The 24967-nt window shown below is 38.7% G+C and overlaps 1 protein-coding gene across 1 annotated transcript in view; it reads right to left on the reverse strand.

Annotated features, from left to right (window-relative positions):
- Samd12 (sterile alpha motif domain containing 12) overlaps positions 1 to 24967 on the reverse strand; it is a 378226-nt gene that overhangs the window by 324162 nt on the left and 29097 nt on the right. Inside the window, exon 2 of the mRNA XM_090339306.1 lies at positions 16288 to 16466. Within this exon, the coding sequence (XP_090195432.1) occupies positions 16288 to 16466 (179 nt within the window). The remainder of the gene's footprint in view (positions 1 to 16287; positions 16467 to 24967) is intronic.

Below are 24967 nucleotides of genomic sequence, written 5' to 3' on the forward strand. Positions count from 1 at the left end.
AATTTTCAAGATATTTTCCTGACTACACACTTGGTATGGTAGTTTAATTTCAGTTCAGGGATTCAAGAAAGAGGTTATGTGTTGTTACTTAACAACTCAAAAGAACTCTCTCAGAATAGATTTTGATTCTGCCATCTATTCTAAGGCTATTGGTAAATGAACTAAAAAAAGATTATATCATTCCCCCCCGCCCCCAAGAACCCAGATTGAGACAGATAAATTCCTTTTGTGTTTCTGAACTAGTAGGCAAACTTTTTATGTCCCTACTATTTCCAACATAATTTAGACTAAGAGAGGTTCTTATTTTACTTGGCCACCTCTAACAAGGAATGAAGATTTAACACCAAATATACCCTCTGGCAAGGTAGCACAAGGCCATCTGCCACACTCAGCACTTGGGTTTCAATGCTCTCTGCGTTTTCTAGTACAAGTGATTTGCTTCATGTCCTTACAAGGTCTGCCATGCATTTATTAGAATGGTTGTTATAGCTGATCTAGCATTTCTTGAGTTCTATAGTAGAAGGGTTTTCAGTTTATCTACCATGTAATTCTGCCAGAATAAGATATGGTCACATAGATCACAGACACTTGAAACAGTATCTGGCCTAGGGTAATGACTCTACACGTGTTTTCTGTCACCAAAAGCATGCTTGTCTCTTCTCAACAGAGTGAGAATTTGGCAACTTATATGGGAAGGTGCAGTGGCCTAGTGCATGTATTTCATTCAATTTAAAATAAATTGTGTGCTCATTGAGGGAGGATGTTCCCCCAAAGGAAACATGTTGAAACTGAAAAATAAAATCTCAAAATATGATCATGGAAAACCAAGAACACATCATAAACTGTGAGTGAAGGTGTCTAAGTTTCTAAAGTTAATGCTTTCTGGGAATTCTTATGTGTACTTAAGCTAAATAGAGGCAACTACACTGTAAAGCTGTGGGAGCTAGAGCTTCCTTTGCTTAGGGCAGGAAAGGGCTCTCCCTATGGATTTGCATGGTCGTTTCAACTGGGAAAGCTTGTGAAATTTGCCAAAGCAAGACATCTGATCTACAGTCCATTAAGATAAATGTCTCTGGCACTACTCCACCCTACCATCCTTCATCTTGGATGCTTCAGCATCCACAGACAGTTTAGAGGATTCAGCTAAGGAGGAGTTAAGGAAAATTACATTTTGTTTGTGTGAAGTAAAATATATTTGTGTAGTGTATAAGGTACTATATAGTTAATTTCATGTACAGATAAGTCATTGATATGAGTACAGGACTGATTTCTAAAAAAAAATCTCTCTCCCATCCAGATGTATGTATTTAGTCATGAGACAGTAGCATTGAACACTGGATGTCTGAGGGTAATAATGTAGTGAAGCTGATGTTAGGCTCTAGGAACTTCTAAAAATTAAAAGATGAGAACTTAAGTTTTCATAGGTACCAAGTTACAAGAAGTATGGGAGAGACTTTACAACATAAACATATGCAGTTATAAACAAGGCTTTTTTTTTCTCTTTTTAGAGAAATTGAAGGAAAGAGAATTCAGTATATTTTCCATTTTAGGGTTCAAATCTTAAATGTTACTATAACCAGTGAATGTGCTTCTGGGAGGTCACAAGATAAAAATCACAATGTCAATACCAAGAAATTCTAGTCTAACACAGGAAAGATTGAATTATGTCTTTCCTTGTTATAAAAATTAATTAAACACCTTTGTTTTAGGACAGGGTTATGGATATACAGACAGAAAATACAGGCCAAAGATACCACAGAGGACTATCAGATGTCCAAAATGTATTTTTCTACTTTTGCAATATTTGTCATATTTATTAGCTTTCCAAACTTGTGTTATTCTTAATCTAAAATATGCAAGTTGTTATATTTGAAAATTTATAGCTAAATTTCAAACACTGTATGAAGTACATCTCTATAGAACTCAGTCAATAAGCTTGATGGAAACATTTGCTGTAGTAATTAATAATGACATTTTGGCTTTAATATTACAAAAATTTAAACTTTTGCTAATGCATAGCAAATCAATTTACTATCATAATAACAATTTTTTTAATGAAAAGTGCATCTATATCTCTAAATTTTAAACTATATCCACCTTGTCCTTGTCAGGTCAACTTTAACTAGGAATTAAAACTATTTATAAATATCTAAAACTTCAACTTTTATTATCGTCTTAAAACTATCTTAAAAGGAGCCAGCTGTTAAATTGCAACTTCTGACTAGGTAAAAGAAATTAGTTTATTAAAGCTTATGATTTAAAAGACTCAGTGATTAATAAACTTCATTCAGAAAGCTATAAAAACACATGATTTCTGTTTGGTCCATGAATACTAATATCCAGTATCCAAGAATTAAAAAAATAATAAACAATTTTGGTTATGGAATATCTATAAAGGAATATTCCCCTTAAAAACTATGGGATTAAAAATTAGGCTTTAGCCACGTGTGGTGGCTCACACTTGTAATCCTACCTACTCCGGAGGCTGAGATCTGAGGACCAAGATTCAAAGCCAGCCTGGGCACAAGAGAATCTGAGACTTTTATCTTCAATTGACTTCTAGAAAAAGGAAAATGGGGCTTGGCTCAAGGGTAGGTGGTAGCCTCAGGCTGAAGAGCTCAGGGACAATGCCCAGACCCAGGGCTAAAGTGGTAGCCTTGAGCTGAAGAGCTCTGCCCAGGCAGAGTTCAAGCTCCATGACCCACTAAAAAAAAAAAAATAGGCTTCACAGCTGGGTGCTGGTGGCTTATGCCTGCTATCCTAGCTACTAGAAAGGCTGGGATCTGAGGATCAGAGTTCAACACCAGCCCGGGCACTAAAGTTTCTGAGACGCTTATCTCTAATAAACTCTGGAAAGCCGGAAGTGGAGCTGTGGTTCAAGTGGTAGAGCACCAGCCTTGAGCTGAAGAGCTCAGGGACAGAGCTCAGTCCCAGAGTTCAAGCCCCAGGAGGATAGGAGAAAGGAAGAAAATTAGGCTTCACTACCATCAAATACATTGGATTTTTCCCCCTCTATTTCTATACCAAGTGCTTTGGCATACCTATAAAAAATATGCAAACAAGATGGTAAGCAACTGAAGATGGGGGGTGGGGCAGGGAAATGCCAGGCTGGCTTAGACTGTAGTTCTGGCTGCTATCTGCAGAGATTGTCAAGGAGAGGAACAATAAGAATAGGAGCTGAACACAGGAAGAGTTGATGGTAATCTTGGAGATTACCATCTTGGAGATTACTGTATACAGGACTGCATTTTATTTTAAGGACACACTTGTAATTGTGTTTTAACAACAAAGAATGCACAAACATGCATGATCAAACAACATTTTACAGAAATAAAAAAATGCTAAAAAAAGAAAAATAAAAATACATAAAGACACTGTTAAAAGAGTTAGCCATGTCTAAATAATATCAGAGATTAATCCAGGAATGAAATGAACACTTTATAAATTTGGTGCAGGGTTTTGTCAGTGGTAATTTTAGTCACTCATATACATCTCTGTTTATACGCTTCCAAGTAGGTATCAAATATCACATACTTGGAAAAAAATAGACTTATGCATAAGGCCTGAGAATCACATTAAACTACAGTGGGAGGAGCCAGGTCCTTCTCATTACAAGCTCAGCCAATGATCTCCATCCATCAAGAACAGAAAATTATCGGCCTGCTCCATCTAACCTCCTGATGGTGCTACATGGAACTCCAGAAAGAAGCTGAGAAGGCTTTATAGTACCCCAAAACTAACTCAAACCCATCCCCAAGTTTTTCCAATCTTTTTCCCCCTGACTAGATGGACACCTAAGAACTGATTTATGAATGAAGAAGGTTATTTTCCCCAGAAACATTATGGATCAAGTATTGAATAAAGACCAGTTGGGAAATGTTATGGTGCAGCATGGTGCACCAAAAGGCAAAAACTAGCTTTTACTTGCATGTCTGTAATCTACTTGCAACAATTTACAGGCCATTTTCCTTCTTTACCTATAAATACCTCACCAGTAAAATAAGAAGACTGCACTAGATGGTTCTTAATGCCCTCTGAAATTGCAACCATACTTTTTCTCTGGGCTATTTCATGCTTCCTAAGAAATAGCTGCGAAAGCTCATGGTTCTGAGGGGCCACTCTGAACAACATGGCAGAATTGGCTACAACCTTCCATGACTCACAGAGCTGCACTAATAAGCATGACTGTGAATAAGTAAATGCCAGATGTTGGCAATAAATACTCCCCAAGTAAGTGCAAGAGGAGAAGAGGTCATCCAAGAAGAAGCACTTATGTTTCAGAAAGTTGATATGTAAATAGCAGGTCAGATTAGCACTCAGACTAGGTCAGTCTCTCCAAAACACAATAATTACTAAAGTAGATTAACCCCTATTCCAACCTACCCAACATGCATGCACATACACACACACACACACACACACACACACACACACACACACACACACACACACTCATTCAAAGGAATGACACATCAAACAACATTCATTTCTGACTTTCATTGCTAGCAAGGTCTGGATACCTAATGGCAGATGAGAAAGAAAGCTTGAGATACAGGAAAGAAAATCCTGGCAGCAGAGGAAGTAGAGGCACCTGGTAAGTGCTGTCCATTACACACAAAGACTAAATGGGGCACTCGAAAGATGCACATCCCAAAATGTTTTGACATAGGTAACAACTACTGAGCTTTAGAGGAAAATCTTTAGGATTTTTTTTTTGTGTGTATGTGGGTCATGGGGCTTGAACCCGGCCTATGTGCGGTCCTTGAACTCTTCAGCTCAAGGCTACTGCCTTACCCCTGGGCCTCAGTGTTAACCCTGAGCTCTTCAGCTTAGCCTACCCTAGAGTCAAACCCTACTTCCCATTTTCTAGAGGTTAATTGGAGATAAGAGTCCTAGGTCCTTTTGTGCCCAGGCTGGCTTTGAACCTTGATCCTCAGATCTCAGCTTCATGAGTAGCTAGGACTACAGGCCTGAGCTACCGTGCCTGGCTACGACTTTTAAAAGAAATAGGTCATGATGGATATTCATAAAGTCCACTCATCTTTGCTAGAAGCTGTCCTTAGTCTGAGGTTCAGCAAGATGCTTGCCTGAGAGGAGCTTACCATCTCAGAGAAGGCATTATGACATTCTTTCTAGATGCTGCCTGAATTACTCTGGTTAAGCCAAGACCAAACAACCCTCAGAACCTGAGACATGATAACACTCTATGTACCGTCCATACAAAGTACTTTTCAAGTCAGCTTCAAGAAAGCTGTTCTCCATATAGTGTCCTAGTGACCAAAGTCCTTTGAATTTGGGCTCATTCACTTTTACAAGAAAACACAGCCACTGCATTCCACAAAAGGAAAGGAGGACATACAACCTCGAGGGTACCCCGTTTTGCTGTCACAGCCCTTTTACCAAAACATATCACTTTTTTCTCAGTGGCCATTGTTTAGAAGGAATCATTCGGGAAGACCCAGAGAGAGGAAAAAAGAAGTGAACAATTATTAGCACAAGTAGTGGTGACATGACAGCATTTCTCAACAGGAAGGTCACAGACAAGAAAGCTGAAAACACAAAACACTATTGGCTCTGAATCACCAACATCCCTATAACCATGAGACCTGAGGATCTGTTACTGAGTGAATACAACTGATAACTCTAGCAGTCAAATAATAATGTAAGTGTGAAAATTATATACTGTTTTGTACATAAAAAGCAGATAAAGGTATGGGGGGATACAAAGAGGAGTCACAGTATCAGGGCTGTGAAGCAGAGGCTGTAAATTGAGTAGAAATACCCCCCCCCCGATCTAGTTCCTCAGGAATAGAGATCTGAAGGGGATGAAGGAGTATGTCTTATGTATCTGGAGGCAAGAGTCTGCCAGGCAGAGGTTGCTGACAGTGAAAAAGCTCTGAAGACAGGTGCATGCTTTGAACCAGGAGAAGATAACAGGTGTGACTGGCCAGGGGACAGATCACACAGTACCTGGAAGGACAATAGAAGAACTTTGGCTTTTAATTTGGATAATGAGAGTGTATCAGCAGAGGAATGGCATGGTCGAACTCATGCATTAACAAGCTCATCTCATAGTTAAACTGAGAATTCGGTTTAATGATGGAATTGTGAAAACATGGATTAAAGAAAAGTACAAAAGGACAAAAATAAAATGAAGCTTTGAGATTTTTTTTTTCTACCAAACCTTAGGCTTGAATTCGGAACCTGAGTGCTGTTTCGGAGCCTTTTTTGCTCAAGTCTAGTGCTCTATCACTTGAGCCATATCTTCACTGCTGGGTTTTGATGGGTCATTTGGAAAAAGTCTCAAGGACTTTCCTTCTCAGGCTGTCTTCGAAACACGATCCTCAGATCTCAGCCTTCTGAGTAGGATTACAGGAATGAGCCACTGGATATCCCAAGAATTTTTAGAAAGCACCTTCGACTACAGTCCAAAGCTTTACTTAATAGAACTGACTCAGTGAACTGCACCATCAATCAGTATGCTAAGTGGAGCCCTTGAAGACTTTATTTAGGTCAGTTATTACTGGAAAGGAAGAAAGCTTAATGATTGGGGGGGTGAATCTTTGACTATTAGCATTACTGCTATAATGACAACTTGACAAAAACGCATTTTGCTATCTTACTGACCTTGGTTGGAAGAGAGCAGATTTTTAGTATCATGAGTGTGTAATAAAAAAGTCCGCAGGAGCTGACAGCTCCAAGAAATGATTACCCATGCTGTATAATGCCAATAGTTAAAGATCTGCTTGGCATAGCTTTAATTAAGTTGTAATAAATAGGTATTCTTATTAATATTTCAGATTTATTATTGTGTTTCAGACATTCATTTTATGATGATGATATCCAACCTCAGCCAAATAATGATTTTACTCAGACACTTGGCATTTGGTTAAAATGTGTATTTGGTGTATGTCAAGGACTGAAAGCTTGTACCTGCTAGAAATTATATATAGAAGCCCTTATTAGGGTAAGGTGAAATCATTGTGGGAGTAATGTTCTTTTTTTCTTTACTATTTATTGTAAAGGTGATGTACATAGGGGTTACAGTTACGTAAGTCAGGTATGAGAACATTTCTTTTTGAACAATGTCACCTCTTCCCTTGTTTTCTCCCAGTTTTTTTCCCCCTCCTAGTCCTCTCTTCCCAACACGCTGTATGGTTCATTTTCAGCATGGTGTCTAGTGAATATTTCTGAGTAATGTTCTTGTAAGAAGAGTTAAGGGACCTGAATGACACTCTGTTATCTACAGACACAAGAAGGTGGCCCTCTTTAAATAAATAGTTCCAATCTGAAAAAAGAAGGTCACCCTCTGCAGGCCAGGAGGAGGACTTGCACTGGACCTTATCAGTAGGCATGTCCAATTTAGATTCCCAGCCTTTAGGAATGTGAGAAGTCCATTGTTGTAGAAGACAATCAATCCACGGTAGTTGATTATAGTAGTGCCAAGATGTCTAAGATGATATACAGCTGAAAAGACTATGAAAGCAATACTTGGAAATCATCTGCAGGTTTTGCTTGGTAACATCTGGTCTGATTTTGCAGTTTGTCAGAATTTCTAAACATTCTAAGAGAAGACATTGTTTTCTATTTCTCTCAAGTTTTGACTAAATCTGGAAGGTGGGTCAGAAACCAGGAGAGTGTGCTGATGTTCATTCTTTTTTTTTTTTTGGTGGGGGAGGTCATGGGGCTTCAACTTGGCCTGAGCACTGTCCCTGAGCTCTTCAGCTCAAAGCTACTACCTTACTCCTGGGCCTGGGCACTGTCCCTGAGCTCTTCAGCTCAAGGCTACCTCCATACCCTGGAGCCAAGCCCCACTTCCTGTTTTCTGGAGGTTAATTGGAGATGAGTCTCAGGTCCTTTTGTGCCCAGGCTGGCTTTGAACTTGATCCTCAGATCTCAGCTTTCGGGGTAGGTTGGATTACAGGCATGAACCATGGCTTTGGCTCATGGCTCCGAGCAATGCTTCAGGGAGCCTTTTCTGCCCCTGAAATGGTAGCCAACCCTGAAGGTAGCAGAGAGATCACAGACCTTGATGTGAAAGCTGGAACTAAAAGAAGATTGGCATCTTGCCATAGCTTCTAATCAGGCTTTGCCTGGACAGATGGAAAATCTAGACTTTTTGAGGACTCAGGGCAATCAATGCTCAGGAAGCATCCCTTGTCCACGGTGTAGATGACAGATGACAGAGAGCTTGCACCCATCAGTGGAAAAAAAATATTTCCCTTCAGATATAAAGCCCCACAAAATCCTTCTTTTGCTTTCCTGTGGAGAAGCTGCAGATAATGAAAACTGAAGAAATAGGAAAACCCAGAGGTAAAAACCTAATCTTAAGTATATGTGGGACAGTCGCAAGACATTAGTGAGTAACACCAAGTGTGGTACTTTTTGAATTCCAGTATGTGTTGCAGGATGTGGGGGAAGGGAACAGAAAAGAAACAAGATGATTTCAAACAGAAAGAAGGTCTTTAGATTTTATCAGACCAAGTAACATCGGGGGGGGGGGGGGAAAGCGGAAGACACAGAGAGAGAGACAGAGAGATGAAATATGTCCAGGGACTAATGTAATTAGGGTGGTTAGAACATGCCTGTTGAGCTGGGACCTAGACCGGTGTGCAAAGATAAAGGGGTGGGAAAGCACATAAGCAGAGGCCATAGCATGTACCCATAATCTTTAGTCTGAATTATTTAAATATAGTCCAGAAAGGAAAGGCAAGTGTCACTGAGTTCAGACAACCAGAAGAGGGCCTGAGAGGATGCAAGCCGAGATCAAAGGTCTTCATTTCTTGCCAGTCATATGAAAAGGCTGGATTTTTGCCTATGAAGAACCATTAATGATGCTAAGCAGGCAAGTGGCATCTCCCAGTTCATGATTGGGGATGAGGGAATGGATCACAGGAATGCAGGAGTGGAGTAGAAGCCACAGAGGACTACTGATACATTCTATGGAGACAAGACAGTGAGGGGGACCACGTGATAGCAGTGACATGGAACATGGCATGGATTTGAGATGCCATGAGGAAGAATGAAAGTGCAGGACTTGCTGATAATGAAACTACCTCTGAGCAACAGACTTGCCTTTCCACATTTACATAGCTAACATAATATTTCCTATATTTTCCACTTTAGTTATCATTGTAACATCTTTTTCTAACCCTAGGAATCAGTGATATCAAGGCAGTTCTAAATCATCCATTCTTGTTGTACTAATGTTCCTTGATTTTATAATTACCAACATTTGGCAAAACATCCCTGAATAAAATATAAACTATGAATATTGCATTGATAGAACCAGATGCTGGTGGCTTAAATCTATAATCCTAGCTACTCAGGAGACCCAGATCTGAGGATGGTGAATCGAAGCCAACCTGGGCAGGAAAGTCTACAATTTTATCTCTAATAAACTATTCAGAAAAGACTGGAAGTGGCTCAAGTGGCAGAGCACTAGCTTTTAGATAAAGCATAGGAAAAGGACCCAAGCCTTGCATTCAAGCCCCAGGACCAGAACAAAGATGAAGAAGAAAGAGAAAGAGGAGGAGGAGAAAGAGGAAGAGGAAGAGAAAGAGGAGAGGAAGAGGAGGAGGAGGAGGAAGAAGAAGAAGAAAGGAAGAGAAAGAAGAAGTGATGACAAGTAGTTTGAAGTGACTTAAAGTACCCCTTCCATCATTTGTCACAGTTGTCAGTATCAATGCATATACAGAACTTAAGGCTGAGCACCTCTGATTAGCCACTCTGAGGCACAGTGTAGGTGATAAGCTGTTGGGAAGTTCTAAATCACCACCACCCTACCACTTAGTATCTCAACAAACTGTATCTATGTCCGCTGAATCACATGGGCTACAGCTACTTACCATGCAGAGCCCTTTCCAGGAAAACCTTGCAAATTCTGTTCTAAACGGTCACCCAAGTCCAAAGAATTATAGTTTAGCAGTGTAGAATATTATGTAAAAAATAAACAAGGAATTACTTAAAAACCTTAGGGACAATGTGCATTTTTTATAGTTGGGTTAAGATAGGCATGTTTAGAGACAGAACAAACTATGTGCTGAGAGAAGATGTATATTTATGAAGCCATAGGGTACTAGGATCAGACCCTTGCTCCAGGTGTAGGTAAAGACTCAACCCACCTTTCCTCCATATCCCCCACATGCACTGCCTCATCCTTCTCTATATGGCTTTCCATTATCTGCTCCTAATTCTTCACTTGGCTGGGTTAGACAGAACCGTAAGATTCCTCTCGGCTTTTCTAACATCCCTGGGTAAGAAACAAGTTTCTTGGTTGAATTTATCTGTAAAATTAATCCAGTGCTGTCATGAGTTCTTCCCCTGTCTGTCTTTCCCAAAAAAGAACTGAATATTTGTCTTCACATCGATTCTTGCAATTCTGAAATATCTTAACCAATTCAGTCTATTAGGGATTTCTTTTTTAAGTGCTGCCAGGATGGAAAAAGTTAGATGTGAATCTTCAGAGTTTTCTTCTGGACAAGAACAATGTGTAGGCAGAGTACAAACTGGCAAGCCATCCCTGGAACTCAAATGCTGAGTAATACTCTTCTGAGGTTTGTCTGGCTACATGGAAACTACCAATGGAACTAGAACTAGGCCCTCTGATACATCCACTCTTTCCTGAATACTAACCTTTATCCTGAAAATGAAATGGCACACACTGTAGTCTTAGGCCACCAGAAATGTACCATTAACCAAAAGGCTGCAAGCACTTATTTCATATTTGTTTTTAAATCATAGGAAAGTGAAAACATGGACCATACAACTGAAACTGTGTTTTAGAATAGATGGTACCACTGTTGACTTAAAAAGCAATTTAATCTACGTTTCAGCTCTCTTACATGGCGAAATAAATGAGACGATCAGATGTTCCCTCGAGTTTCTCTTTTGTTGATTATATCAAGCGACTACGGCTTAATATACTCTATTTATTATCATATACTTTTGAGTTCTATTTGTTAGTCATAAATGCTTACATCTTCAAATATGCACTGACTGTACCCATGGAGAGATACTGAGGCCTTGAACTCAGATAGCATGAAGTCATTCTTGCTTGTCTCTCTTGATCAGACTCTATGACAATTCTTACAATATGCGGTCATTATTGTTTCCCATGCACTATGTCCTTCCCTATCACTGGTGACATATTGGGTTGGCAGCTTCATTTGGAAACATGCTTGTTCCTTGAGCCAAAAAATACAATAGCCAAAAGTGAGATCATTCTATCCCCCAAATTGCCACAGCCCTTCTCAGAGAGAATGAGCCATGTAATTTGATGAAGGTTAAGTATAATCTACTTTTCATCTTTTAACCTAAGTCTAAATTCTTTAGTTTTCTGTTCTAATCCCAGATGAATGACTCCTACTCATTGTAACAAATGTCTACCACTGTAGGGCAAATGAGAATTATCATTTACCTATCCCCCTTACTCCTACCCTGCCCTGCCTGCCAGCCTGTGTTGTAGCCTGTGGCTTATTCAAAATACCAGGCTTTCTCTTCCTCTTGCTTCAGCATCAAGTTGTAAGCTAGCTCTTTTAAATCTGTGCCAAAGAAATACGAACTAAATCTAATATTAGCTTAATAAGAAAAGGCTGTTGCCAAAGACTCACACCATGCATCACAAAGCCGAATGCAAGAAATCCTTCACTGTTTTTGAAGTGGCATTGTTTCCCCCTTATATAATACAAGAACCAAGATTTGTTGTGCTTCTCTCTGAGGGGGTAAATAATGCATGCCTCCTTTCAAGCTCTTCTTTTGCCTAGTTGGCCAGATTCTCTGTGTAACAGATTTTATTTTCTTCTTGAATAAATAGCTTGCCTATTTAATGTTAGGGGAATCAAAAGCTCTGAATCCAAAGTACTTAGACTTAGACTTGAGTCCCACCTTCTTCCAGTCACTTGCCAGAAACTAAATTTTGGCAAGTTATTTCAGCTGTAAAATGGTGGTGCAGTCTTTATAAATAAACAGCATGTAGCAGAAATATAAAGGTCACTCACAAAGCTCTGCTCCCTGGCATTAGCATCACAACAGAGAAAATATCTCATAAAGAAAGAAGCTTATAAAGCCTTTAATAAAAAAGCATAAAAATACTGCAAAGAGAGGTTCTTGTTAAGCACTTAGAAAATCAACTCTAGAGACAAAAAGTCTCTAATTTCCTAATGTTATGTTTCTATTCTTTATGATGGCACGTATTCCAGAATTCCAACATGAGGAATAGCCAAAATCCTGCCTGCTGATCGACCCTTATTATTCTATATTCAGAGTTGCTACAGAAACTCAAATTCCAACCATCAGAGCATTTAGGAATATCATTTTCAAAAACAGGCCCTTTATTATTTTGAGTTATTTTTCTGAAGCATACATCTATGCTTAAGGACTAGGTTCAGAGAATGTCAGCACAATTTCATATTCCATCTTACTTCCATAACCAAAAACTTCATTGGCTTCCCAAGTTACAATAGCAATGCCCAACAAAAATTTCTGCCATAATTGTCACTACCTACGTTCATATTGTCCAAATGATGTAGTTCCTATAAGTGTGTGTGTGTGTGTGTGTGTGTGTGTGTGTGTGTGTGTGTGTGTGTGTGTTGTGTGTGTGTGGTGATCATGTAGATAAAACATGGGGGGTTTTGCCAATAGAAATGAAAAATTTTCACTATATAATTTAAGTAAGTTTAAAAAGCCAAAGGTGGGTACCATATTGGACAATGCTGGTGGAAAGTAAATCCATCTACATATATACATATATATGTATATGTACATATATATATATGCATGACCAATTAAGCACATTGTATAATCTCCACTGAGGCTCTAATGCTGCTAAAAAATAGTAAATACTGTATTTAATGTTTTAAAATTTATATAAGATCAATTTGAAATCAAGGCCAAAAATAAAATCTATAGATATCAGGAAAACACTGAAGTGAGGGGACAGGCAGCTCAGCGTCTAGAACAGGTGAAACGTTGAAGGATTGATTTCAAAGCCCAATGTGGCTGGACTCAAAGTAGCAGGACACGGAGATGCCAAATGGACCTAGAACTTCCCCTGAAATGAGCTCACAATATACATGTGAGACTCTTGATTTGTATAATCAAGTGAAAAGCAAACACATAGAATTACAACTTGAAACACCAAGGTAACACCTGATCAAAGCTATGTTCAAACAAAGACAAATGCAAAATTATCTCATCAGATGGCCTCCACAATACAGGCCTGAAGACCCTGTAATAACTTATTCCTTCAGTAAATAACACTCAGTAACTGTTGGGAGCCAGAGTGGAATCAAACTGTACCTTGACTTGCATCAGATGATGGCTTTATTGTCTTATTGTTTTCTGGCCCTATTCTATGTAAATGACCTGAGAATTACCATATGAATGTAACACCTGGAGGTTCCCTGGGTCTGGAGGAGGGAAGAAGCGGAGTGAAAAATAAACGGGGCAGTCTTTACCTGGACTGCGGACCGCACCCGGTGTGTCTGTCTCTCTTCTATTTCTTCCTAGTCCTTGCCCCCGATTTCAGGAACCCCAATCTGCGAACCCTGGTTTGCTGCCGGTTGGCCCCGGTATCTGGCGCCCAACGTGGGGCTCCTGAGCTGAAGATTCAGAATCCATGAAAGGAAATTTGGCCAAAGATCAGGAAAAATCATCAAGGAGCTACTCAGTTAATAAATTAGTCTGAAAAGGGCTTTGAAATAGATATAATTAAAATAGATATAATTAAACATATTATTAAAAATTCAAACAAGTGTAGCCTAGTGGTAAAAGTGCACACCTAGCATGCACAAAGCCGTAGGTTGGATTTCTCTGTACCATATACTCAGAAAAAGCCAGAAGTGGCTCTGTGGCTCAAGTGGCAGAGCACCAGCCTTGAGCAAAAAATGTCCAAGGACAGTGCCCAGGCCCTCTACTCAAGCCCCAGGACTGGCAAAAGAAACAGACAAACAAACAAACATACAAACAAAACAGACAGAAAGTCTAAGTGTCCCACATAATCTCAACTGTATATATACACTATGGCCCAAAGTATAGGGCAAACCTTTGCTAATGGCCATATACAGAAGATATTGTTCCATAAAGTGTTACCATTATCACACACAACTGTACCCTACCCTTCTACATCCCTTCCAGCTTAAATGCATTATCACATGCCTGTGTCCTGTGCCTAGATACTGGAGACATTTTTAGTATTTTTCTCTAATAGTGCCACAGTACCTACTCTTTTGCATCTATCTTTGTACATTTGAGTATTTCCTTAGGATAACATCCTAGAATGGAAATTACTGGCCTGAAAATTATATCCATGTAAAAGTTTAATACCTGCTATCAAAGTGTCCTCCAGAAAAGCAATACCAATATCTATCTATATATCTATATCTATATACATATAACTGAATGGCTTTTAATACCTGTAGTTCTAGCCAGAAGTTTATTTAATAAGTTTAGAGTAGGTCAAGTTACCAGAGATTCAATTATGTGCCTGAGAAAAGATGACTCATAGCTAACCCTCTAAGTGTAAGAGAAGAGAAGATGTAAATGTGTTTACACATGTCCAAAACAAGTTCACATTATCTATGGGACAGAAACCTCAGAATCTGCATGACACCAAAGCCCCAACTATGCCCCCCACGGGGAAAATAAAGCAGGCAAGTATTTCATCTAAGCTTTCCCAAAGGTTCAAGTGTGTTCACTCCTAAATACTATATCAGAATGAAAAGCTCCTGAATGTTCTTTCAAGCTCCTTTGGGTAGCTTATTATAGATCATTTACACAAACTCAAATAAATCCAGTTTCTAATATGTGCACTATTCATGAAGAAGGGCTCATATATATTATATTATGAATGAATTATGTTATCAGTACTACAGAAACTATAATGAGCAACCACACTGAAATTCAGTTTTTTCTGTAATGATCAGACTTTCCTATAAGATCATGGCATATTTAAAATAATTCTCAAGTAATAAATCCTATCAGATTTGAAACTAATGTTTATAAATAAAAGAATTATAATATGAAAATGTTTAACATTAAAATCAGACAGTTATTGAGTTGTCTTTCATCCCATCCTTATTTTTAATACACTAAACATCAGTGTTATAATTTTTTTAAATCAAGCTCTATTTTAATCTGCTTAGTAAAAGAAGACCCGAAGAACATTTTCCCTGTTTTTTTTTTTCAAGATGCCTGTATGGCTCCTCAGACTAGTCAAGTTTAGTCAGTATATAAGCACTTATTTGCTTCCAACTTCAAGAATCACCAACCAATTTCCAGTGAGACTCAATAGTTCTCAGCTGAAATATCTTGTGCAAAATACCTGTAATTGCTCCCTCAATCACCAGTCCCCAGCCACATGCACATACACACACATTAATAAGTAATGGCATGAGTTGTTAACTATCTAAGCTAAAGGAAGAAAGTATTCACTGGGATTATTCCAAACTGCAGATAAATCAAAATGAAAATAACCTCAAATTTTTAATTTGGAAGACCTTATTTAGGGAAAGGCAAACTAACTCCTTGACTTAGGGTTTTTTATGGTGGTGCTTACATTGGTTTTCCAATGTTTGTAATCTTTCATCGGCTCACCAAGCAACTGAAAGTATTTTCTTGCAGTGAATATAAAAAGAAAGAAATCAAATGTCATATGAACATTAATACCTTCATTTTCCAGTGGGAAGAAATAAAATGAACATCTTCAACATTGATTACTATCACAGGATACAGACAGAAATTCAATAATGTGCCAATCCCATTATAGAAAGCCCCTCCTAAGAGTCACCCATCAAAGAGTCACCTACCCCTGAAGACCCACATTTTCATAAATAAATAAATGAAAGTGTTGTTAATTTTATGAATAAGTAGGTATCCTACAGCCAAAGAGAAAAATGTTTATCCTCCATTAATTGAATTCCTGGGATCATCAGAAGAGATTCAATTTCTAACACATAAAACAAAGATGATACACAACTAACTGTCTAAATGTAGCAAAACAGTAAATGTAGCATTGTCTTGAAATCTGCCAGACCTACATGGATTTCATAAGGTACCATTTAGTTAAGAGAATTTGTCAGCAAAATCCTATTGTGCTCAGTCTTTTACAAAATGTTTCCACAAGTAAGAAATTATTTGATCAGCTCAAACGAATGGAAGAGATCGAGTTTATGATGCCCACTCTATGGATGGAGAATCTGAGACTCACAAAGTGACATGATGACCAACTAAGGTAAGTCAGGGTTTTGTAGTGGTACCCCACTCTTCAGTTAACAGCTTATTACTTACCTTAGTTGTCTCAACTTCTCCCTGAAGTCTCTTGGGGGTTCCTTTTTGGTCAGATACCTTCTGGAAACCTTTGTTTTTAGTGGACTGAGATTCCACACCTTCACCATCAAGTTGCAGTTTAATACCATCAGCACGGGCAGGGTGATCGATACCCCGTGGAGTCAAACCACAGTGGAGAGCTAGGAAAGAGGACCAGAATGGAGCTCAGAAAATCAATCATACCAAGAACGTGTCAGACTGAGCATGGGAATACAAGCCTATAATCCAGATTAGCAAGGCCCTATTTCAATTAATAAGGAAGATGCTGTGGTTGTAAACCTATAATCCCAGCTATACCAGAGGACAAAGGTAGGAGTGTGGCAGTTGGAGGCCAACTCCAAACAAAAGCACAATCACTTAAAGCAAAAAGCCATGGCTTAAGTGGTAACGTAATCAAGGACTTGAGTTCAAGCCATAACACCACACACACCAAAACAGTCCATGACAGGAAATATTTCAACAGGCCTAAGTAAAAAGAAACAAGGCATCTACAGCTCAGTTAAGGAATGGAATAGGTATGGGGAAAACCTTGAGCTTGGAAGGCAGAGAGGAAGTAAGTGCAAATACAGTTCTAAGGAATCTAACTTCGAGCACCTTACTAGGTCTACATAACAGAGGAGTATACCAATTCATCCAGCTCATATTACAATCTACATTCAATTATTTTAACCCTGTGGTTTGGTGTATTTCTCTGCCTTCATTTGAGAAAAGTGATCCTTTCCTCCATCGCCACCCCAATTTTCTCTGTTCTCCAAACATTTACTCAGGTTTACACACATGTAATCATTCAACCAACCCTTAAAATGTGCCTACTGGAGGACAAACATGGGGCAGACCCTGGTCACACATATTTACAGAAGACAGGCAGCACCTTTGCAGAACCCACAATCCAATCAAAGAAGCAGAGAAGCCAGCTGTTTTAAAAAGTATCACCACTATAGGAAAAAAGAAGAAAAGACACGAGTGAAATCATGGTTAACAAATCCAATGGCTCTCAATCCTTCTATGTTCCCGATATCTTTACACAGGAATAACCCCATTAATCAAACTAAAAGCATATTTTCTAGGATATTCTCCTAATTTCTTCAAATTCAAAATGTGACTTCACTGTATATGCCTTCTCTACATCTTTCTTATTTCTGCTTCTGAGACCTCCCAGGCTGGTCCATATGCATGGAACAGAAAGTATTCAATGAATATGATCTAAAACAATGCATATGTAGGATCTGGAAAACAGAAGTTCATATGCACTGGGTTATATTTCTACCATTTTCTACCTGTGGCTATCTTCCATCAGTTACTATGTGTCCTAAAACCAAGAACCATTGCACCGGATAAGTATTAGCTCATGTGTCTTGCCTCTGGCTTTGTTCTGAAGCTTCGCAAGAAAATTCTAGAAGACATAATTATAATTATTTCCCAGACAGGCAAAATGAGGTTTCAAGGGGTTGTGGTCACTAAAGGTGATACAGGTATCTCAAAAAGGTCACAAAGATCAAAGACAACTTGGAATGCACATGATTTTAAGTTAAACAGTAATAAGATGGAGCAGCTTTATGACAGAAAATCCGGTCCCAGTACAAATATAGAGTTAGCTGATTTTGTGGCTCTCAGTGGTTTAAAGAACTCTGAGTTTTGTTTCAGTATCTCAATGCTGCTATCTAAAGCATTATCTTCAGGCTAAACTTAAGGACCTTTTTGGTTCTGAGTACTATAAGCAGCTGCTTTTTCACATTTCAATAGAGAACATGGTTGACTACAGTTCTTTTTGTCCCAAACTTCCTCCAAATGTTCCTACTTTCTCACTGTCGAGGAGTGAATCTCATGACCATTACTAAACGAAAACCCTGGAAGTGAAGAAAGGTTTACCTTACAATTTGACCTTCAATAAAGGTGGAGTCCCCAAACTATGTGTCTGTTTTGAAACCAACAACAATGCCAAAACTAGGAAGCGACTGAGTACTCAAACAAGGCAGAGAACGTGGTAGTCAAGCCTGTGGGAGCATTAGTCTAATTACTGTTAATATTAATTCCCAAAGACTCTCCCTCTTACAATGAATCATCAATTAAATATACGAAGTGTCATTACACGAGAAAGGTATGCTTCTGTTGGGAGTTGGAAGATCCGTTAATGAGGGATAAAAAGGGATTGCTTTGATCTCTCTCTGCAGCATTATCTCTTTCGCTTTCTGCCTTGAAATTCAGGGCCTAAGAGTAACAACAGTTGTTGGTATAGTAGCCAGTATGGTAGATAAGATGGTAGCCAGCTTCCAGCATCTCCTATTTTCCTCTATTTCCTCTCAACAAAGGAGATTCTCATGCTTCCTTCACCTCCTCTCATTATGTTCTCTCACCATAAAACAAGTTCTACTCTACCTATGCTATTGCTATCAGCAGGGCCACTGGCTTCCAACTTGGTGGGGAAGTGTGTTTTTGCACTTGACAAAATGATGGTGCCTTCAAAATGGCACTTCAAAAGAGAACTAGAGTAGTCACATCTGCAGTAGAAACCAATTTCCCTGCTACAGTGTTTATAAAGTCTATGGGAAAGTTCCACACTTCCTTTTGAAGAATTCAGTGTTAGTGATGTTCACATAAGCATTACTAAGAGTAGAAGCACTCCAGGTACAGACCTCAAGCCACCTGCAGTGTCAACTAAATAACCAGAAATCCATTAGGCACAGAAATGATTGGGAAAAGCAGTGACAGCGGAAGAGGGTCTTGCAGCTGCCCTACAAGCTGCCGAGCCCAACAAATTAAGTGAATAACTTTAGTGAAAAATAAGGAAGGGGAGAGGAGAGGAAGAACATAGTAAAGAAAGCAAAGAGAACAAGGACACGTATAAGCAGGCGCTGGAAAGTAGCCTGATTTGCAAATATTAAGGCGACGAAATTTCAGAGGAAAAAAAAGGCAAAAAACCTGTCAGAAATCCTGTGAAATAAATAAGTCCAAGCACAAAAACCTAAATCAACTTCTGAATTTGCAGTCAAAGAAGGAACAGCTATGGAGGATTAAAATATTTGTGTGAGGAATAAAGCTACGTGAACAGAAAGTGAAATACCTCTTGTTTATAGGTAAACATTTTGTGCACTGAACATTTACTCGTAGGAAAAAGGTTTCCTTCTGATTATGTAAATAAAGTTTTTCAGTTCATTCTTCTGTTCATTAAATATTTCTGAAGGGCATGTGAGTGTAGACCTGGGAGGGAAGGCCAGAGTGAGGACTAACATGCTAGTGCCTGCCAGTCAGGACCTTACCCTGTTCTGGGTCGCAGATAGATATACTTACTAGATGTCTGCAGTACTTTCTGAAGAGATGAAGCATCTGGGAGATGATATGCGTGAGGCAACATGGTAGCCAGAAAATTACACAAGGCTTTCTGACACAGAGGTCAAAGCTCACACATGAGAGGAGTGTGTAATAGTTTTCCCATGGATATTGAAGTAGAGCTCGGATGGAACAGGTCTTTCTTGGAGGGAGGGCTAGACTGGCACGAGCAGTGTGAAGGAAGCAGGAAAGACTGATATGATGGAGAAAGGGTCAGGAAAAAAAAATAGGAGATACTGGTAAATCAAGAAGTAGAAATAACCCAAATGCCCATGGATGGAAAAATGGATAAACAAAATAGGACACAAACAATAAAATACTTTTCAGCCACCTTAAACAGGAGACTCTAATAGACACTACAATATGGGTGAATATTGGGGGATATTATGCTAAGTGAAATCAGCCATGCATAAAAGCTCAGATATTGTATGTTTCCACTTATAAGGACGTGGTTGAAATATATTCAGATGGAAAATAAAACCCTGGCTACACAAACTCTCAGGCAGGCTGATAAAAACCAATAGCTATTGGCCAGGTACATGTGTAATGAATGTTCTAGTTGGGGAGAACAAAAATGTTTTGGAGGTAGACACTGGTGATATTCACACCAAATGGTCAAATGCTATTTTATACTTTATCACAATAAAAAACAAAAACACTCTCCCTCATTTCACCTATTCTATGTCCGCAAGTGGAAAGAGAAGTTTCAAAGACATTTTAAGTTAAAAAATCTGAGCGTTTCCTCAGTCTCATTAGTCTCACTGTAATTCCGTTAGAACATACTTACTTATTTTAATTGTTTCCATATATACATGTATACATGAATACATATATAGATATGTGTATATATATGAATAACAATAGTGGCACAGCAGTACCAGATTTCTCTAGAATTTCCTGGAAAGGTAATTTTCTTCAAACTAGGTGGTAATTCAACTGGGGATCTGATGCCCGGAAGTGAACCTGGGCCGCTGAGAGTAAATTTTCTGATGTGACTAGAGTTAGAGTAGCAGACTACATGGAAGTGCTAGACGGTGCAAGGTGAACCACGGGAAACATGAACAACACTGCATTCACTCAGAATTACAAGGGAATCTTAGTCACCAAGAAGTCATTCAACTCCCTAATCCTCCAGACCCTCCCAGAGCACACATTTCGTGTAGGATGGAACCTCCTTCCAGTTTAATGGTCTTGCCTTCTGCTAGAGCTTGTCTTGAATAAAGGCAGTACACAGCACTCCCAGCACATACTTGCCTTCTGCACCAATTGCACCTTCCGGGCCTTTATGTAGAATCCTCTAGCTACACCCCTGATATGTTCTGTGCTTCCCAGTTTAACTGAACTGTGTTTTGTCTTGCTTTGCTGCAGTACAGGAGTTTGAACTCAAGAGCCTCATTGCTTGTTAGACTGGTGCCCCACCACTCAAGCCATACTTCCAGCCCTGCTTTCTGATACTTTGGAGTTGGAAGTCTAGCAAAGTTTTCTAGCCAAGTTGGCCTAGAATCACAATCCTAGAACTCAGCCTACAAAGTAGCTAGGAGCATTTAGAAGAGCTGATTTGTTTAAACAAAATTTTGTTTTTCCTTTTGACTATTTGTATGGATAACTCTTTCAGGAGACATGAAATGTTTCCTTCCTATTAAGAAGCATTAACTAATATGGTACTCTGTGTATCCTAAGCAATGTTGACCATTCTCCTTTTTCTTAGAATATCTGTTTCTGTGTCATCAGCATTCATTGCAACTAGTTCTTAACATGTCTACCTAGCTTATGAATAATCATGGGAAGCAATAACTGTTATCTTATTTTTTTGAGATAGTGGGACTTATAGTCATTCTCTTTGCTAGATAAGTACTTTACTACTTTTCTTAGTTACTTTTCAGGTAGGTGTGCTTTTTCTGCCAAAGTTGACATAAGGACATGATCCCTAGACCTATGTCACCCACACAGCTGAAATTACAGGGGTACATCACTAAGCCCCAATCTCCACTGTCAAAGCAGCTGGGACTAGAGCCACTGCATCCAACCACATTGATTACTTCTTATTGAGTTTTAAAAACCTAGTGCCTGGCCAAGCAGCTAACTTATCATAGGTACTCAGTAACTGTTTATAGTGGAGATGTGATGGAAAGATTTGGATTCATTCTTATTGCCATTACTTTCCTCTGAATAACATGTGTATTCTAAAAAGAAATAAAAGAGGTTGCTTTGAAGGTATGTAATTCACTAGCAATATGTTAAATCAGAGAGAACTATTGTACTGTTCTGAGACTACTAATACACTGAGCAGTGTGGGGTCTCTTTTGCATAAGTATTTCTGCAGAGCCTGAAAAACAATTCTATAAATTGAGCACTCATAAAACACTGCTAAATGAATAAATGACCCAAGAAACAAATCTATTCCAATCCCCATGCTCATCTATTAGAGTTTGGGTAAGTGGTTTAAGATTTTTGTATCATGTCTTGCTTCTAGCTAAAGAAGAAGTTCCTGGAGGAACTGCCAAATCTCCTTCATATACGGTAGAAGCAGATGCCATCCAAGGATCTGTTTAAGTAATAGAAGTGATTTCCTTCTGGATTCAAACACAGCAGAGATTACTCCCCCTCCCAATTCATCTGAGTATATCACAAAAGGTCTGTATCTCTTGGATTCAGATGCTCCTAGCAATCTCAATATAACATCTTTAATAATTGAGATACAAATCTAAATATCCAATTTCTTGCCTCTCTTGAAGCTACAGGTGGCTGTGGACATAACTTTGCTTATGGAACTCAACCACTTAGAGAGGAATGAGACAGTACTAGATCTGACAAATTGACCGAAACAAAAAATGTTGATGCTACAATGACCTCTTTATCCTGAACAAAGGTAATAATGTATGGAGTGGTTACAGAAGTTTCAAGATCCTACAGCTGAAAACATGAGAGAAAGGCAAGACAAATAGTCTCATTAGCTCTAATATTACTGGGATGCTCAAACTTTGTTCTTAATTGCCTTTCTCTTGTTATGATAGTATGAAAAGAAAGTAATCACTTGTTTATTAAGCCACTGGGGAATGAGGTCAGTCACTTACGGATGAACCACTGAAAAATGACACATGGTTCAACTTTAACCCAAAGCATATGACTACTTAAGAAGAAAACAAGTGATACCCCAGGAACATATACCAGTCCAGGTCTTATAACTCCAACTGTGTTTCAGAAGTTGAGTAAGTATTATAGTCACAAAGAAAAAATATCCTGCTACCCAGCTACCCCTATGTTCTGTTTTCAGAGGCTGAATCAATCCACATGAGACGTGAGGGCAAAAGTTTTACTCAGCAGCAGAGAGGGCTTTTTTTGTAGCGGTCAAAACAGTGTCTCTATCATGGTACATGATGGAAATGTTTTCATGAGTAGTACGTCATTGATTTTTTTTAACACGATACTATATCAAGTGAATCAGAAATAAGCTTTACTTAGCGAATACAAAAGGAGTTCAAAGTCTCTTTGGGTACTAGAGACTATCCAGCAAACATCTAGTAGGAAAGAATCAGCAAGCTTTTGAGCCATCCGCCAAATCTAGTCTACCTTATTTTCATATGAATTATGATACAAGTCACATTTTAAAATGACCAGAAAAAAGTAAAGAATAATATGTTGTGTTATATGAGAATCATATAAAACTCAAACTTCCATGTCTTTAAATAAAGTTTTATTAGAACACAGCCCTGCTCATTTATTTATACATTGACTATTCTGGATTGTGTGTTATGACAGCAGAGTCTATAGCAGACAAAATAGTAAAGCAATAAAGACTAAAATGTTTTCTATCTGGTCCTCTACAGAAAACATTCACTGAAGGGGGGTTTAGTACCACCTTGTCCTAAGATATAAGAACTCATCTCTGCTTCCCTAAATGTAGTAAGAAGGAACCCATAGGGCTTTGCAAGACTCTAATCTAAGGTATTCTACATCTCCTCAAGCCCATACAATTTAAATAAGCTCAATTGTGTTTAATTTTGTCATTTGATTTGAGCTACGAGGAAGTGGAACATGATTTCCAAACTACTGCTTGGTTAGCTAAATGGTTTTTTCTATATACATGATAACTCTACCAATTTAAAAATATAGGTAGGGCCGGGAGTTTGGCCTAGTGGTTAAAGTGCTTGCCTAGCATGCATGAAGACCCGGGTTCGATTCCTCGGTACCACATATATAGAAAAAAGCTGGAAGTGGTGCTGAGGCTCAAGTGGTAGAGCTTTAGCCTTGAGAAAGTCCAAGGACAGTGCTCAGGCCCTGAGCTCAAGCCCAGGACTGGCAAAAAAAAATAAAAATTAAAATTAAAAAAAAAATAAAAATATAGGGAGAGCTCCTTTATCAGCCCCAAGAAAAACAACAGGGTTAAAATACCAATTTGTAGACAAAGTAATTCAGCAGCATTAAATGCTGAGCTTGCTCTTCCCAGAAAGTCTACGTAACCAATAATAGTTGCTTCTCCTATTCCAGATGAAGAAGCCAGGGAGATAGAAGACAATCCATTATTACAAAGATAGGAGAAGAAATAACATGGTGGCGGTGCTAGATCTACAAAATACACCCAATTGTCCCCACAAGTTACCTAATGGGAATCATGACAACACTGCTGTAGCCACTGAAATTGGGTGCAGATGACTATCCATCCAGCCAGATGTTCAGACCACGTGTAGCTATGTAAAGGACATTGTCACCCTTGAGCCACATGATACACCCTCACCCTGTCTGGAGTGTCCACAAAGACAATTTCATCTTTGTAAAGCAGTTTGTTAAAAGGGAATCTCATTCCTCAAAGATTACATAACCATAATTGCCACATCAAATATTCACACATCCTATGATATTTGTACTAGACAATGTAGATAGAGTAGATAGTAAGATAACACTTAACTTACATATTTCAGCATCATTAGTGTGGAGAAAGTCTTTGGACAATCTCCAAGGCGCACACACAGGAATTCTTTTTGTTCATAGAAAGGATGTAGGAAAATGCACTCAGATTTTGTGAAGCTAGGCGGGAAATTCAGGTATCACATTGTGAGAGTTATAAGTCATATTGGTGACTTTAAAATATGTTTAACCATGAGAATGTAAGAAACAGATTTCATATTGTAAACCCATGACCAAACATACCTATATGTATGTATTTATCTAGAACCAACTTTTTGTTAAATGATACATGTGATCTACTTTGATCCTTTTCTCAATTCATCACACTTAAGTAAAAAAAAAATTATGGACACTATAACTAAGATAAATATAAGAAGACCAAACTGAAAGAAGTCAGAACCCCTTGAAG

This window comes from Megascapheus bottae, chromosome 9 (genome assembly GCF_031878675.1).
Source record: "Megascapheus bottae isolate mThoBot1 chromosome 9, mThoBot2.hap1, whole genome shotgun sequence".
Taxonomy (NCBI): domain Eukaryota; kingdom Metazoa; phylum Chordata; class Mammalia; order Rodentia; family Geomyidae; genus Megascapheus; species Megascapheus bottae.